Below are 15,897 nucleotides of genomic sequence, written 5' to 3'. Positions count from 1 at the left end.
TTACCTAATTCTGTGTTTTAGCATGTGCAATTATTTAAATGCATGAAAACAACTTAATTACTTAAAAACAATTCTTAAAATAGCCTTATGTGAAATGTTTTTTTCCCTTCAGAAATTCTGTGTATTTACATTTTTTTGATTATCAAATGAAGGCATAAAACATTCATTAAATTTATCTTTTAATTATTTAAAATTAGGCAAACTTTATTTTTTGGTAAACAAAGGGGATTTACTATTAAAAATAAAACATGGGAGAAATGTGTGATTATTCCTTATAAAATTATGTTCGTTTCATTTTAATAGTAGTAGTGGGCTATCTACATTCTGCTGTACAACAGTAATAGATTTCTGTCAAATACTTTTATTTTGACGGGTTTACCTTTACAGTTCTGTGTATGTGATACCACAGTCTATGATGTGATATGAGCTAGTCTTACTCAAATCAAACGGTCAGATGCTCATGAAGTGACTCTCAGTGCAGTTCTGGAGATGTTCCTCATGTGTTCACGTCTTTATTTAGAGAGAGGAAAGACAATGAAATCAGCGCGAGCGTTATGCGAGCTTCCGTGTTTAATGAATGAAGACGCGCTTCTGCTCCATTCGTTGACACAGACACGCAGAACATGCAGGATTCATATTTAAATAGACTTTTCCGAGTTAATATTTGCAGATATTAGTCCATTTCGCGATTTGATGTAAGTGCATGACCGACTTTTGATTAATTCATTTAAAATTTGACCAATTCCGTGACATTCCGCGTTAAACTGTAAATTCCATTTTTATGACTGGATTCCGCGATTCCGTCCGCGTTTCATTGGGCCCTACAGTAGACATCTGCCTGCGAACAGTTTTAAGGCCCTACGCCTTAAAACTGAAGTATCTCCATATAATGGAGCCAGTTGTCTTTTTTTTTTTTGACTAGTTCTCTACACGCGAGGTGAGAGGGGACAAAAGCAAGGAGGCGGGGGCGAGCACAGCACAGGGAAGGCAAACAAGCAAAGTGGCGGAATCAGAATATAAACAATATATCGATATATACGACATGTCAAAATCCATATCGTGTTTAAAAAATATCTCGATATATTTTAAATATCGAGATATCGCCCACCCCTAAGATGATCATAGCCTATGTTTGATCAATTTTTATCTTCTCAAATCACTACAACTTTCCTAAAATAAAATGTATAGATATAAAACAGTTCAACCATATAATTATGTTTAATATTAAACCTAGATAAATGTGTGCTATATTCAATAGTTTGTGCAGAGTGGAAGCTAAAGCTCACTTTGCAGGACATGGAGGCACCAGCGCGATCATTTGCGTATTTTTTTCATTGAAAACAACTTAAAATACATTGTCATTTTTACTCATAAAGGTAAGAGTAATACATCAAAAGTAATACATCATGTAAAGTGTCTACTTCTACTTTCACGTGCATTTACAATTTCAACAAAACGTTGTGCTTTTATAAAATAAAGAAACAAACATGATGCGCTTTCTGCCATCTCGTCTTGAACAGGAGCGCTTCACAAAAATGAAATCGAAAGTCAGCGAATACATGCTTCACAGACATGTAAAATATATCTATAGAAACCTTTAAATGACTACTTAATGAAATAAAACAAAACCTTTCATTATAATCATAATCTGTAAAGATGCACTTCTATCTTAAGGCGGATCTAATGAGGAGATGATGAATCATGATTGGTAACTTCATCCTTGCGACACAAACTCGGAAAACACTAGTTTATTAGTAAATAATTCTAATATCGCCTTACTATTTCCCCAACATATTCATAGTAATTGCTTTTGCAGGTACTTTGCGGCAAGCTTTAGCCTATTGCATGCATCTGAATGCAGAACTCTTCAGCTGCACTGATGGCACGCACCATACTGCTGCGGGACACTAAACACTGTCAAATTGTTTTCATCACGAATTGATGGATTTCTTAAATAAGAAATTAAAGAGGAGACTAAAACAGGCCCGAGACCCAGCTCACATATGAATGATGATGTAAAAATTAGCCTAAAGCCCAGCCCTAGGAGAGTAAAAAAAAATAAAAAATTTAATCGAAGGAAAAATGCACCAAGTACTTCAAGTGTTAAATCCTTTTATTCTCATTAATCTAGACAGGTAAAAAACTATTTTTCAGCTAAATAGAATGTCAGAAATACTTTCATCCAGATTGTATCAATATTTTTCTATATCTTTTTTTTTCTGTAACAGAAAATATATATCTATCCACTACAGTGGACAAATGCACTAAAGTTTAATTCTGCCTATGAACCTGTATATAGAATCTGACTTCTTTTGTATGTTTTATTAAAATGATGATATAACTTCTACTTGAATGGTTTTACTGAACAAAAATAATTGTCTTTAGATTTTTTTTTTTTTTCAATGATTACAGTCTATATTTATTTATTACACACAAAGCTTAAATTATGAAAACTGTGTCAGTGTCCAAATATGGACCTTACTGTATGACATTAACCACTGACTTCCATAATACAGAAAAAAATACGATGGAAGTCATGTGCTATGGTCAACTGTTTAGTTACCAACATTCTTCAAAATATTTACTTGTGTGTTCAACTGAAAAAAGAAACTTATGCACTTTTGGAACAAGTGGAATTACAATTTCTGGGTGAACTACCCCTTAAAGTTATTATCATTATCACATTCAAGTTAAGGCATATTGTGGATAGGGTGCTACCTTAGAAGGAAGCCTACTCTTCAGGGTTTAGAGTCTTTGAGTCTGTACTGGAAATACGTTTGACATTCTCTTTTTAATGGCCGCCAGGCTCAGTTTTATGGCAGATGAAGTTGTATTCACCGTGATCACATTTCCTGACGCCTCTTCAGGGGCTGTTCGCTAGACCATATTTAAGCCTGTATTAGCAATTACCATGATGTCTCATCTCTCGGCCCTGAGCTCAAAAAGATCAGCTTACTGGAAAAAGTCTCCACTCAACGGCATGAGGTACAGTTCTCCATTCTATCTCACTCACTTATGTAACCGAGATCTTGGCTTGAGGGAGGCTCGGTGGCTTCCATCGACACAGTCTCTTTGAGATGAGCGTGTGCATGTGTGTCAGACAATGAATGCTAGATCAGGTGACACCTGTGGAGTGTGTGTCTGTGTCGGAGTCTGACCTGGTCCTCTGTGACGACTCCTCTGCCGTCAGCGTGTGTGAGAGGACAGCACAGCGGCACGCTCTGACACAGATGTCCCAGCAACATCGACACCTCTTTCATGGTCCTCCAGCAACACACCAGCACCATCTGAGCCGTGACTCGATAGGCCTCTCCATCAACACCACCACCTAGACAACACAAACACACACACACACACACACCCAAATGAACACTCGCAAAACGCTGATCAAATGTTGGCCTCTCATGGACAGAACATGTATTACAGCGATCCCAGCCCTCGTTTGAAATCAACTGTTGGTTCACTAAAGTAGAATGGTAAAAAATGAGTGTGGTTACTCATATTAGACATAATACTACTGAATTTATGATATGTCAATGAATGAAATTTGAGTTTGAAATATGTTTTTTTTTAATACCGATGCTATGGTAGAGGTGCTTGAACTGTATTTAGTGAAGGGCGATCGTGTTTGTACCGCGGTTACAGGACTGTGGTTTATGAACTGTGTTCTCCGGCTCTTTCCGTTCACTGTCACAGTCGCTCTCACTGGGGTCCAGCTCTCTTGCACTAGTGAAGAAATCATTTGTGTCACGAGGTTGAATCTCCTGCAGGATCTTCTGGAGGCCAGCAGAGGTCTCTGTGGAGAAGAAAAATGTATTATCATCATATACAAGCAACTGACAGATCTAAATTGGAACTAGATACTGTCCCGACTCCTGACCACATACAACACGACACTGAAATTGAATAGAGCTAAAATAGTTATGACCCTGTAGACTTCTAGACACTTCCAACAGCATTACTGGAAAACTGCCTTTTTTCTGAAAATTGTGAATATTTGTATTCCAATTTCATTTCTAATAATTTTCTAATGATGTATTTTGTTTAATAGCATTCTGGGTTGGAAATGGCTGATTTCATAGCTAGCATTCCATTTAAAGTGACCTTCATAAAACAAAAATAAAACAATATATGCTGTCAAGTATAAATAAATATATACTCTAAAGTCTCCCAAACACAGAAATAATTAACTCTGCACAATTAATCAAAATAAAGTTCAAATTGCGATTATGGTTTAGTGTGATCACATGCATACGTTGTGAAGTAAATAACTATATATAGTGTGCACGATGTGCTTTAGAGGGAAGAGTGGCACAAGTCTATTTCACATTCGTCTAACATGCATGTAGGAACATGTGCTATTGTTCACTTTATTTTCACATTTGCATAACAATTGTAGTAGTAGTAGTAGTATTTTTAGGGTGGCCATATGCGCACGTCCCGGCCAGGATTTTAATAATGTCTAAAACATCCAGAGCAGTTTGACCAATAATATGCAGGTATTGTACATAATCGACCAATCATGGGGCTGCGTGTGAGGGGACGATCAAAGCGATGCAAACATGCGCATGTGTTTGTTCATTCGATTGACTTGAAGTGTCGCTGTGCACAAATCCAAAAAAAACTAAGTGCGCCACAATGCTTCAAGTGAACAAACAAACACGTGAAAGCGATTCGAAAGCATTGGGAGCAGTCTGCTCTGCTCTTATGAATGTTACAAAATGATCAACCTGCACAGTGCAAATAGCCAAAACCTGGATATTTTAGGCATTATTGAACGGCACATATGGTCACCCGAAGTATTTTTATTTAATGCCATGTTTACATCTTAGGCTATTTTCATGGAAAAACCAGCCAACGTTATTTAGCAAAGAGCAAATATAATAGCGCTTCACCAAAATAAAAGCTTGAGGATTTCACATGTAAACATCCTGTAGCTTTGAATGTTTGAAAGTGACAATTTATGACATAACGTACCAGTATTGCAAATATTGCATTTTTTTATATTATGTTACAGTGCATTACAACTATACATTTACAAACAATATTCCAGTCTTATTATCATTATTATAGCATTTTGTTAATCATTTTAATTCTTATGAACGCATTTACTGAAATATTAAGATAATATATTGGCGGGTACTGTATTAGGAGACAAAAAAATTTAACTCCTCTTCCAATTAAATGATTACAAAGAGAGGTACTTTTTATTTGTAAAATAAATAAATAAAAATGTAATTCTCATCTAATTTAATTATTTTCTCTTTTGTTTAAGACTTGATAGACATAAACCAACACGATCACAAAAGACTAACATGATGAATAGCACAGTTCTGCCTCTGAATGCTAATTGGTCGAACCGTGCTTGAAGTTGTTGTAAAATACTCCTGTAACTCGCACATCGTCTAAATTATGCATGAAAGTGCCAAGATCTGATATTGCTGGACAACTGAACATAAAACTTGGCTTTTTCCTCAACAACACAAACTAAGATGCTCTTCCTCGCCTTAACTTTCTTGGGACATGTCCCGCTTTCCATTTTTAAGATCACTATATGTTCTTTAACACATCCCTCTCACGTGTAGCAATCACAATCTATACAGTAGAAACAGAATAGCAATCATTTGACGCATTTCTACTGTCACACATCACAGAGGCTACCTTGCGCAAATAAAGGGACAGACAACAGACAAAATGTCCACTAGTGCATTGCTGGAAACGCTGCCAGCGGGTCAAGACAGAGTAAGATGCATTTACCTGACTCTGTATCCATAGGAATGAGGCCCTCAGGGGAAGAGCTCTGAACCACAGGGGACACGACATCAGACATCCTGTAGCACAGGCCTATGAGCTCTGACACAACAGCCCTCCACTCAGACAGCAGAGCAAGTGACCTAAACACACAGAAACATATCAACCACACACACAGAAGACTAAAGGAACGCAAACACCTCTGTACGAGACGATTAAAGGTCAAGTGTGTGTAGATGTACCCAGTGTTGAGCTGCTGCAGGACTGCAGTGATGCAGTGAACTCTGCCGTATAAAGGATAGGAAGCAGCGGCCTGCAGAAGAGACGCCTCGGCCTTCAAAACCTCTTCCTTCAGACACACCATCAGCCACCGCACCACTGAAACAGCACATATATGCTCTCTAATTTAGACATACGTTCTTCAGATACAGACATATACACACGATTTAACTTTGATTCATGTATAAAGTCAAAATAACCGCAAAAGTCTCACTGGTCATTCCCACTCATTGAAAACAATGCAAATTGGCAATGTTTAGTTTGTGTTTGAATCTTTGTTTTGTACAAAAAATTATTAAATCAAAATAAATTATTAACTGTATATTAAAGAGCCACACAGATGGGAAATCAAAAATTACCTGTATTACTAGTGATAGGAAGCTTAGAATTTTCATCTTACTGGCTCTTTAAAAATCATTAATATTATTATTATTGCTAATAGCAGAAGTAGTGATAAATTCTAAATTTATATATTATTTTCATTATATAATTTTAAAAAAATTATATTTTGTGACAGAAATCTGTCAGGTTTTTCATTATAAATATCTTGTACCTTTTTGTTTTAAAGATAAATGAAAGTCTTATTGGTTCGGAAAGATGTGAAGGTGTGTAACTGATGCCAGTTTTATTTTTTAGATGAACTATCCCTTTAAAGAGCCAGTAAGATGAAAATTCTAAGCTTCCTATCACTGTTTATAAGTCCTGTACATTAGGTTTAAATCCATCCAAAGTTAAAAAAACATTGTCATTTTGTCAAAATATCATTTTAAAATTACCTCAATTCTCAGAGATCCCCAAACGGTTCGCGCAAAGCTGTTCAAAAGATTCAGTTTCCTTAAACCCCACCTTTCGGTAGCATACTGCGTTCTGATTGGTCAACTAACATAGCCAGTTTGGATTGGTTGTTCTGGACACACCTCCACGGTAAACTATGCGTTAGCATCTGTTTGGGGTGAATTATGTCTTATTCCTCTCATCATGAAGCAAACAGTAAAATAAAAAACTTGAACAGTCTCGCTGCTTTTTCTTCTGTGTGGGTGTATTCAAGCCGCGCGCTTCAGTTTGAATCTGAATAGCGCATTCAGCGCGGGGGCGTGGTCACATTAGATATAATGAAGGGAGACGTGAAAATCGGACATCATATGGATTACTTTATCACAGAATATCTGTTTTCGGCAGCACTTGTTTAGTTTTAAAGTAGACATGTCAAGCTTTCTATAGATATCTCTCTCATGTCTCTTCGTTGAGTATTCAGGGAGTTACACTTTATTTTAATGACGTGTTTGTACATGACAAATTTTAGCCATTGGTTTTTCTGATCTTCATTCTTCTTGGCATTGAAAATAAAACAAACGGTCTCCTCGACATGATGCTCTCACACCAACCAGAGCGTCTGTGTGTGTGTGTGGGGGGTGGGACAGGTCAGAGTTCTGTTTCTCTCAAGACGGTAGGCGGAGATTATTATGCAAAGTGCTCCTAGTGAAGTCTTGTACATGCAATTTGCAATCTTAAAGTTTGCAAATTAAATCATAGAAATTATGAAAAGTCTTGAAAATTGATATCCTGCTTAAACCTACAATCATTCAGATGGCAGCCTGGATCATAAAACAATATTTTCATCCATCTTGGGTGATGGTCATCTAACGCAAGCGTACCTGTCAGGGTGTTCTGCTCCAGACTGGAAGACTCAGACGTCTGGGACTGGATCAGTGCTGGTGGCTGGACAGGGCTGTGCTGTTTCTGGATACAGCGTAGTAACGCGTCCTGCAGAGCCGGCTGGTGCAGCAGCAGGTTGAGAAGATGAGCGGCAGTGACGCTGTCGAAGGGTTTGGTGCTGGTGCTGAGGTCCAGAGCGACCTGAAGCAAAGACTGCAGCCTCTCCGGCTCCTACACAGAGGAGGACATGCATTCATATTCACTTGAACATCGCTCAGTAGTAGTCTGTACTTTCACACTGACCTGGAGTCGCACTGCTGCGGGTGGCAGTTTTTGTAACAGGTTGCAAGCGAGCTGTTTGACTTCAAGAAAGTTGCTTGCAAGACAGCACAGCACAGCTTGAGCATGAGAAAAGCTCACCGAGTCTCCAAGAGCAAAACCACAGCCTGAAAAAATTTTTATAAAAGAGTTGAACAGATGATTTGAAGTACACTGAGGTGACTAGTGAATGTCTTCGAGAGCAGGTTGGCTGACGGCTGATATAAAGGTGACAGAGGCTTTTATGATACCATGCTATGTAAAGGTAGTAAAAAACACATGGATAACAACTTACATAATATGTACTAAAATTATTATAAATAATTAGGGGAAAAAATATTTTAACCAATGTTATTAATCTTGGCAATATTTATTCGACCACTTAAGGTGACATCCTTGTGCAAGAAAAGGTTATATAAATACCAGTGTTAAAGGTGAAATGCTCAGCGATCAGCCCCAGCAGGTGTAGAGCCATCAGACACCTGGAGAACGAGGCTCCTGGGTGAAACACCTGGAACAGAGTCTCACAGAACCAGCGCAGAAACTCCTGATAAGACAGAAAACTGGTTTTCAGTTTAAAGGGGTCATGAACTGCGAATTCCGAATCCCCTTGATCTTTTGATATATAAGAGGACGGTGTGCTATAAAAACATCATGTAAATTTCATCAGAACTCAAAACGGTCTAGTTTCTCTAAAAACAGCTTATATTGAAGCCAATCTGCCAAAACGACAGCTTGTGCAAAGTTATACTTTATGACATAACAGTGTGGCTAAACACGGCCTCTGCAGAAGATGATCAACACCTGCTTCTACATCGCTGCCTGTTTAACCCCACCCACTGATTCACGCACGTAGTGTAAATAAAGAGAGGGGCAAACGCAGGTCTAAGTAAAAACCAAACTATACACTTCTTACAATTAATGTTGGGGTATGTATTTTTTTGGTACGGGCCGAGTAGCAAAACAAACTTGTAGACAATCAGCAGCAGGGGCGTGTCTACTCATGAAATGGAGGAGAGAGCACCCGTATACATTTTCGGATCAGCTTTCAGGCGCTGGAGAGAAGTCAAGGAGCAGGAAGGCTTGCCTTTTGCCTTGTTTCACAGAACTAATATATGCTGGCTTTTGCTTGTTTGTTCGCCTGCAATCGTATTGTCGTTCCCTTCAGCTATGATAAAGAGACACCCTATAAGCCTGGAGCGTCTAAACCTCCTCCACTGTCTCTTTCAAACATCAGATCCCAAAGTGTGTCCGAAAAGTAAGATAACATGTTTAGTACAGCAGATACCACCATAATCGTAGCATGGGTTGTGTACGCATGTGTGGGGTGGAGTTCTCAAACTAGGGGCGTGTTTGTTTTGGGGATTTGAAATATCAACACTGGCTACCAGAAATCACTTACCCCACCTTTAACTTTTTGTTTAATGAAGAGCCAGACCACGTCAGTAAGAACTTTGTCCTTTGTTCACTTAATTTTACCACAATTACGTAAATGTATGAGCTTTTGCGAAAATTAAGGCGTTTGCTTGATTTTGCAATAAATTCAACAAAATCCTGGAGGGACTGAGCAATGTATTCATCACAACTAAAAGAACTCCTGCTAATGGAAAAACACATTTTTCTTCTGTTATCATAATGTTTTATAGCTTCATGTGTTTAACACATCACTCAATGTCTGTGTATTCAGAAGACTCTTATCTCTCGGTTCATGATGTTCCTTGGCACTTCTCATCATTTAGATTTTTAAACTCACTCCTTCAGATAGATTTTCCATGCAACTTTTTTGGTTTGGTCAGTTATCTATTCAGTTTCAAAAGCAAAAATGTCTATTGAGTGAAATAATGCATGCATTGATTTAGAACCAATGAATCTCCTATCCACAAAGTGTCTCTTACAGCTCAGTTAGTTTCACAGTTATACCTGGTACATGTCGAGGACTTGCTGGTCTTTGTGGTTGTGATGTTGGTCCAGTTTCTTTTGCAGCAGCTGAGCACTGTCCTTCACCCTACACAGGAGCTGACAACACCAAACAGACACGAACCAATCAAAACATACCTCCAATATCTTCTGGCCAATCAAACCTTAAGCTATCATTGCTTCCTACCTTCTTTAACAGACTGACAGTCTGCTGTCTGGCTCCTGGTGACTGACTGTTTAGGTTAAAGGGCAGGAAGTGGCGGATCAGCTCTATTTCCTGTCTGGACAGAGTTTCTGTGCTGCGATGGCTCTCACATACCAAACCCAGAGCATCCATTCGCACCTGAATTCATATAAACAGTCTTCATTTGTCTTTGTGTTATAGAATTGACACAGTCAGACATTAAAATCTATTAAAGGTATAGTAAAATGTAATGTAGTTCCCGTTTACCTGATCGTGTTTGTGCACCAGAGCCTGTCGCATTAGTGGGAGCGGCACCAGGCCACCAAACAATTCCTCCTCCACAGACTTGAGAACACCCTGAGACCGGGCGGCACGCAGACACGTCATCAGAGCCCCCAACGCACCTCTGCTGCCGGCTGACCCTGAGGAACAAACACTAGCACTTACAAACAGCAGTAAGTTCTGTACAATACCCCTAATGCCTCAAAATCCTCATTTAAATTCAATAACACTGTTCATAAAAAATATATATATATATATATATATATATATATATATATATATATATATATATATATATATATATATATATTATTCCTCAAATAAAATTTTCCCCCAGCCTTTATTTAAGACCGGCCTTTATTTGTCCATGTTGACCACGCCCCGGGTCACTATAAGAGGCCCATCATTTATTTGATTACCGGTTTTTATTTGAGGAATCACGGTATATATATATATACAGTACAGACCAAAAGTTTGGAAACATTACTATTTTAAATGTTTTTGAAAGAAGTTTCTTCTGCTCATCAAGCTTGCATTTATTTGATCAAAAATACAGAAAAAAATTTAATATTGTGATATATTATTACAATTTAAAATAATTGTTTTTAAATGTATTATACTTTAAATTATCATTTATTTCTGTGATGCAAAGCTGAATTTTTAGGATCATTATCACATGATCCTTTAGAAATCATTCTAATATGATGATTCATTATCAAAGTTGGAAACAGTTCTGCTGCTTAATATTTTTTCAGAACATGTGAGACTTTTTTAGAATACTTTGATGAAAAGTAAAAAAAAAAAAAAAGAAAAAAAGAAGCTATGTTTTTAAAATATAAATATTTTGTAATAACAATATACACTACTGGTCAGTAATCTTTCTTTTTTTTTTTTTATAAAATCAATACTTTTATTCAGCAAGGATGTGTTAAATTGATAAAAAGTGATAGTAAAGAAAATATATTATTAGAATTTATTTTTTATTTTTATTTTTTATAAATGCAGTTCTTTTTAACCTTTTATTCATCAAATATATGAGACAGCAGAACTGTTTCCAACACTCATAATAAATCAGAATATTAGAATGATTTCTAAATGATCATGTGATTGACTGGATGTTACATGTGACACTGAAGGCTGGAGTAATAATGCTGAATAAGTTGTAATAAATCACAATATTACATATATTTGTTTGTATGTATGTATGCACAGCAGGTAGAGTAAGTATTGAACACACCATTTTTCTCAGTAAATAGATTTCTAAAGGTGCCGTTGACAAATTTTCACCAGATGTCGGTAACAAACCAAGCAATCCATAGAAACAAAGAAAACGAAACCAATAAGTTCAGAAATCAAGTTGTGTGTATAAGCCTTTTACGTCACTAAACTGTCACTTTGATCAGTTTAATGTCCTTGCTGAATAAAAACTAAATAAATAAAAAGTCAACTCTTACTGAGCCCAATCTTTCTGTACTGTACACACACAAGACTCTTACCCTCAGTGCAGGCTGGCATCTCCTGCAGGGCTTGTACCATGTGGCTAAGGCTGGAGGGGTTGCAGCGTAGCAGTTTGGGCAGGAAGTAGTCCAGGATATAAGTGGTTTGATCCAATCGGGCTGTGCACAGTACCTGCAGCAGAGGCCTCACCCAAACTTCATGCCACCCATCTATCCAGGCGTCCCCATCCATAAACCGTGCACACAACTGGGCCTTATGGCTGACAAACAGCTTCTCCAGAAGGTCGCTGGCGTATGGTGCCATCGTCTGATCCCCCATCAGACCCAGCAGCCTGGATGGCAGTCCACCATCAAGCCTGAGTAAATACTCTGCTCCCAAGTGCTCCACCAGGCAGCCCAGTGTGCCGTACTTTCCTTTCATATGCCACTCCAGTGCTAGAAGGTCCTGGGTGAGCTGGGTGATGTAAGGGTCTCCGGTGGGATCGGACGTGTGGTCACTGCAGTGCTGGTGTAGCTTGAGGAGGTTCTGGAACATGGAGCGCGTCTGGTGTCGAACCCCATCCAGGGGGTGCTCCCAGTGGGCGTAGATGTGCTGGTGGAGGCGTGCGATCAGAGAAGAGCCTCCGATTAGAGACGAGCGAAGGAGAGGGGGACATGTGTCCACCTGGACGCAGTCAAGCGCAGCTCCACTCCAAAGTGTCAAGACCCGAGCAACTACCATCACCGTACTGGACTCCTTCACTCTGAGAGAGAGAGAGAGAGAGAGATTGGTGACAGAGTCCAGGCTGATTAACTTCATAATAAACTCAGCAGAGAGCTCAGAAAGCTCAGCAGTACATTGTGAATTTAGTGATGCAAATTTTTTTATTACCCTTACATTTTGGGTTCTCAAAACTGAAATTACAAGATTAATCATCATTTTCTACTAACATAATTTTTTACCCAAAACAAATGTGAAGTGAAAAATAAAAAATAAAAAAAATCATATTTTGTCCTTTTAACAAAAAATGGTTAATAGAAAAAGTTTTTAGAGTTTTTAAAATGTTTATTTTATTTTATTTCGTCTTTCCAGGGGGGTTCTCATTTCCTGTTTTTTTTTTTTTTTTGCTTGCTGTTTAAATATTCACAATATTTACTGTAATGCAACTTCAGAAATATAATTGTGGAGAACTCGGAGCAACTACATAATGAATATACACTACTTTTTAAATTATTTTATTATTTACAATTTTTTCATCATAGATTATTTAAATTGAAAAGGGACAGTTAAGTTATTCCTCATGTTAAAATAAAGATTTCTATTTAAATAAATACTTTCCTTTTGAACTTTTTAATTCATCAAATAGTATTTTTCAAAAAGAAAATGTAACAATTTCCACAGCAAATATTAAGCGGCACAACTGTTTTAACAGTTGATAACAACTGATAATAAGAGTTCATTTATTCATTTTGGAATGATTTCTGAAGGATCATGTGAAACTGAAAACTGAATGATTCTGAAAATTCAACTTTGCATCACAGAAATAAATTACATTATAAAATATATATAAACAGCTATTTTAAGTTTAAGTAAAATACTTCACAATATAAGTTTTTTTCTTTTCAGAATTTTGATCAAATAAATGCAGCCTTGGTGAGCATAAGATAATTTTTTTCTAAAACAAAAAAAATTCAAATTTCAAACTTTTGAAAAGTAGTGCATATAAAATTGAATAGAAAATGATCTAGTTTATACATATAACTGTGGGAAGAAAAAAAATTATATGCTGCCAATAATATGCTTAACATGCTGCCAAATTAACAGAAAGTAAATAATATTTATTTAGGCTATAGCAAGTGGCAGTTATTTAATTTTGCAAACAAATCCCTCGTTCCCGTAACTGTTCAAATCGGCAGCTTTGCACGTCCTTTGTGTGAATGCAGTTGGTATCCTTCAGTACCTCGTATCTAGAGACAGCAGCACTTCAGGTATGAGCAGCAGCAGTTTCTCGTCCTGTGGACCGAGAGTCTTTCCTCTCCAGCTGAGCATCGCCAGAGCTCCATGACTCAGATACAGAGCCACAGCTGCAGGCCTGCGTCTCTCATACAGTCCTGCGCAGCTCTGTCTCAGACACTGGGGGGCGATGCTGCCTGCATCCACTGAACACTGCAGAAGACCCGCAACCTGGAAACACACTTCACACTTAACAGCACTTCCACAGCCAGGAATGCATCTCAAGATGAGACGGAGTACACATTAAGCTGCTTGCTTCACACTTACTATGACAGGTACATCATCTCCACTGCCAATAACAGATCTAATGAGCAAAACAACGGCCATCCCAGCAGTGCTCTGGACCGACTGAATAAACTCCTCTAAATGGGAAAAGAACTTCAGTATACTACAAAAATCAACAGGAATAAATACAAAAGCACTCAATGTGGAGTTGCATGTGAAGAATATATGGGTGTTTTTTCTCTTACCATCAGTCAAGATACATGAATAGCAGCCGAGCAGTCCACTGAGAGCCTGATGTAGATCCGAGTCATCCGAAGCTGAAAGCACTGAAGTAGAGATGGGTTCCTGAGACCTCTGAACCACCAGCATTGAGGCCTTGACCGCGGCCAGACACGACTGCATCAGCTGAGCCTGGGCCACGTGACGACCGGACAAAGCCCTGGACAACAGATCAAACGTCAGCACACAACAACAAACCACGCTAAAGACAGTCTTCAAGAATTCTGGGTAACAGGAACAAGATTTCATCCATGCATACAGCAGATTATACAGTACAATAGGGAAAACTTTACCTGTTCTGCTCCACATAATAACTGAACGTCCTTTGGAAGAACTGGAGCACTAGGAGATTTAAGAAATAAATAAATCAGTGACAGAATGAGCAAAAAAAGCGGAGAAAACCTAAGATAGAAATGATTTAACTTGTAAACTAACCTTGTGTTAGCAAACGGTGAACACATTTCTCACCTGTGAAACAAACAGAACAATTTAAACACACTGCACTTCACATAATACTGCTTGGGGTTGGAAAAAAAATCTGTGATATTATATACAAAAAAAAAATTTAATCTGAAAAAAACAACAGTAAACCAACTGTTTTGTATTTGAATATACTTTCAAATTTAATTTATTCCTGTGATGCAGTGCTGAATTTTCAGCATCATTACTCCAGTCTTCAAAATCAAAACTACTATACTATCAATGTTGAAAACGGTTGTGCTACCTAGAGCTGTAAGGCCCGACAGGACTGAAGCCCGAACCCGTTTACAGACCGACATTATTCAAATGTAAGCACACATACAGTTCTTTTGCCTTTTGTCAAGAATGAGTCATTTATACATGTTTTAACATAATTCATTCATATCTAACGTAGACTAGACCACTTGGAAGTTAGAATAAAGAAATAAAATAAGTCCTCTCTGTAACTTGTAACATTTCAGCACTCTAAATAGGCATAGGCTCATTTAGCCTATGAATAGACCAACGCACCAGTAAAAACGAGTCTTTTATAACAAATTAAATTAAATTAAGATGGGTATTTGGAAATAACGAAATTAAGATAAAGGCTCCGGATTTGCTTCGCCACTAGCAGCTGACATTTAATAAAAGAATAATGGCGATATTAGCGTAAATACTCAGTCCAAATTATGCATTTAAGACTCAGTGAATATTTAGTTATCACTTGAAAAACCTTTACTCACAGAGATTAGGCTAGGTCTACATGTTTTTGTGGAGGAAAATGATTTTATCCACTGTAGATGGCTTCAGCGTGTTCATGATCACTGATGGTGCGTCATTATTCACTCATTATTTTCATAATCAACATGGTCAAAACTTTTCCAAACCTTAGACTCTGCTTTAGTTGCTGGTGAAACCAAAATCGCCAGAGGCAAGCCTCCGTTTCACCTACTCAGGATCCATTTTCGCATCTTTCTCGCGCTAATCGAAACACATCACATGACCGCTCGTTCACCTTGCAAACCGGAAGGATGATATAAATTCAGCCCGAACCTGTTGGGTCCTATCGGGTCCCGTCGGGTTCGGACAAAGATCTT

General features: G+C 37.9%; 1 protein-coding gene across 2 annotated transcripts in view; it reads right to left on the bottom strand.

The window, feature by feature from the left end:
* Nucleotides 1–15,897, bottom strand: part of thada (THADA armadillo repeat containing) — a 91,928-nt gene that overhangs the window by 74,696 nt on the left and 1,335 nt on the right. For both annotated transcript variants that reach the window (XM_026224467.1, XM_026224468.1), the window contains exons 6-21: nt 14,777–14,809; nt 14,635–14,683; nt 14,308–14,501; nt 14,105–14,199; nt 13,785–14,008; nt 11,884–12,587; nt 10,373–10,527; nt 10,109–10,264; nt 9,925–10,020; nt 8,428–8,551; nt 7,990–8,132; nt 7,686–7,917; nt 5,994–6,129; nt 5,758–5,894; nt 3,635–3,796; nt 3,159–3,328 (exon numbers count right to left, since the gene is read on the bottom strand). In XM_026224467.1, the coding sequence (XP_026080252.1) occupies nt 3,159–3,328; nt 3,635–3,796; nt 5,758–5,894; nt 5,994–6,129; nt 7,686–7,917; nt 7,990–8,132; nt 8,428–8,551; nt 9,925–10,020; nt 10,109–10,264; nt 10,373–10,527; nt 11,884–12,587; nt 13,785–14,008; nt 14,105–14,199; nt 14,308–14,501; nt 14,635–14,683; nt 14,777–14,809 (2,810 nt within the window). The remainder of the gene's footprint in view (nt 1–3,158; nt 3,329–3,634; nt 3,797–5,757; nt 5,895–5,993; nt 6,130–7,685; nt 7,918–7,989; nt 8,133–8,427; nt 8,552–9,924; nt 10,021–10,108; nt 10,265–10,372; nt 10,528–11,883; nt 12,588–13,784; nt 14,009–14,104; nt 14,200–14,307; nt 14,502–14,634; nt 14,684–14,776; nt 14,810–15,897) is intronic.

This window comes from Carassius auratus, chromosome 38, assembly GCF_003368295.1.
Source record: "Carassius auratus strain Wakin chromosome 38, ASM336829v1, whole genome shotgun sequence".
NCBI classification, from domain to species: domain Eukaryota; kingdom Metazoa; phylum Chordata; class Actinopteri; order Cypriniformes; family Cyprinidae; genus Carassius; species Carassius auratus.
Note: the sequence above shows the minus strand (reverse complement) of the source record. Positions and strands in the feature narration are given on the sequence as shown.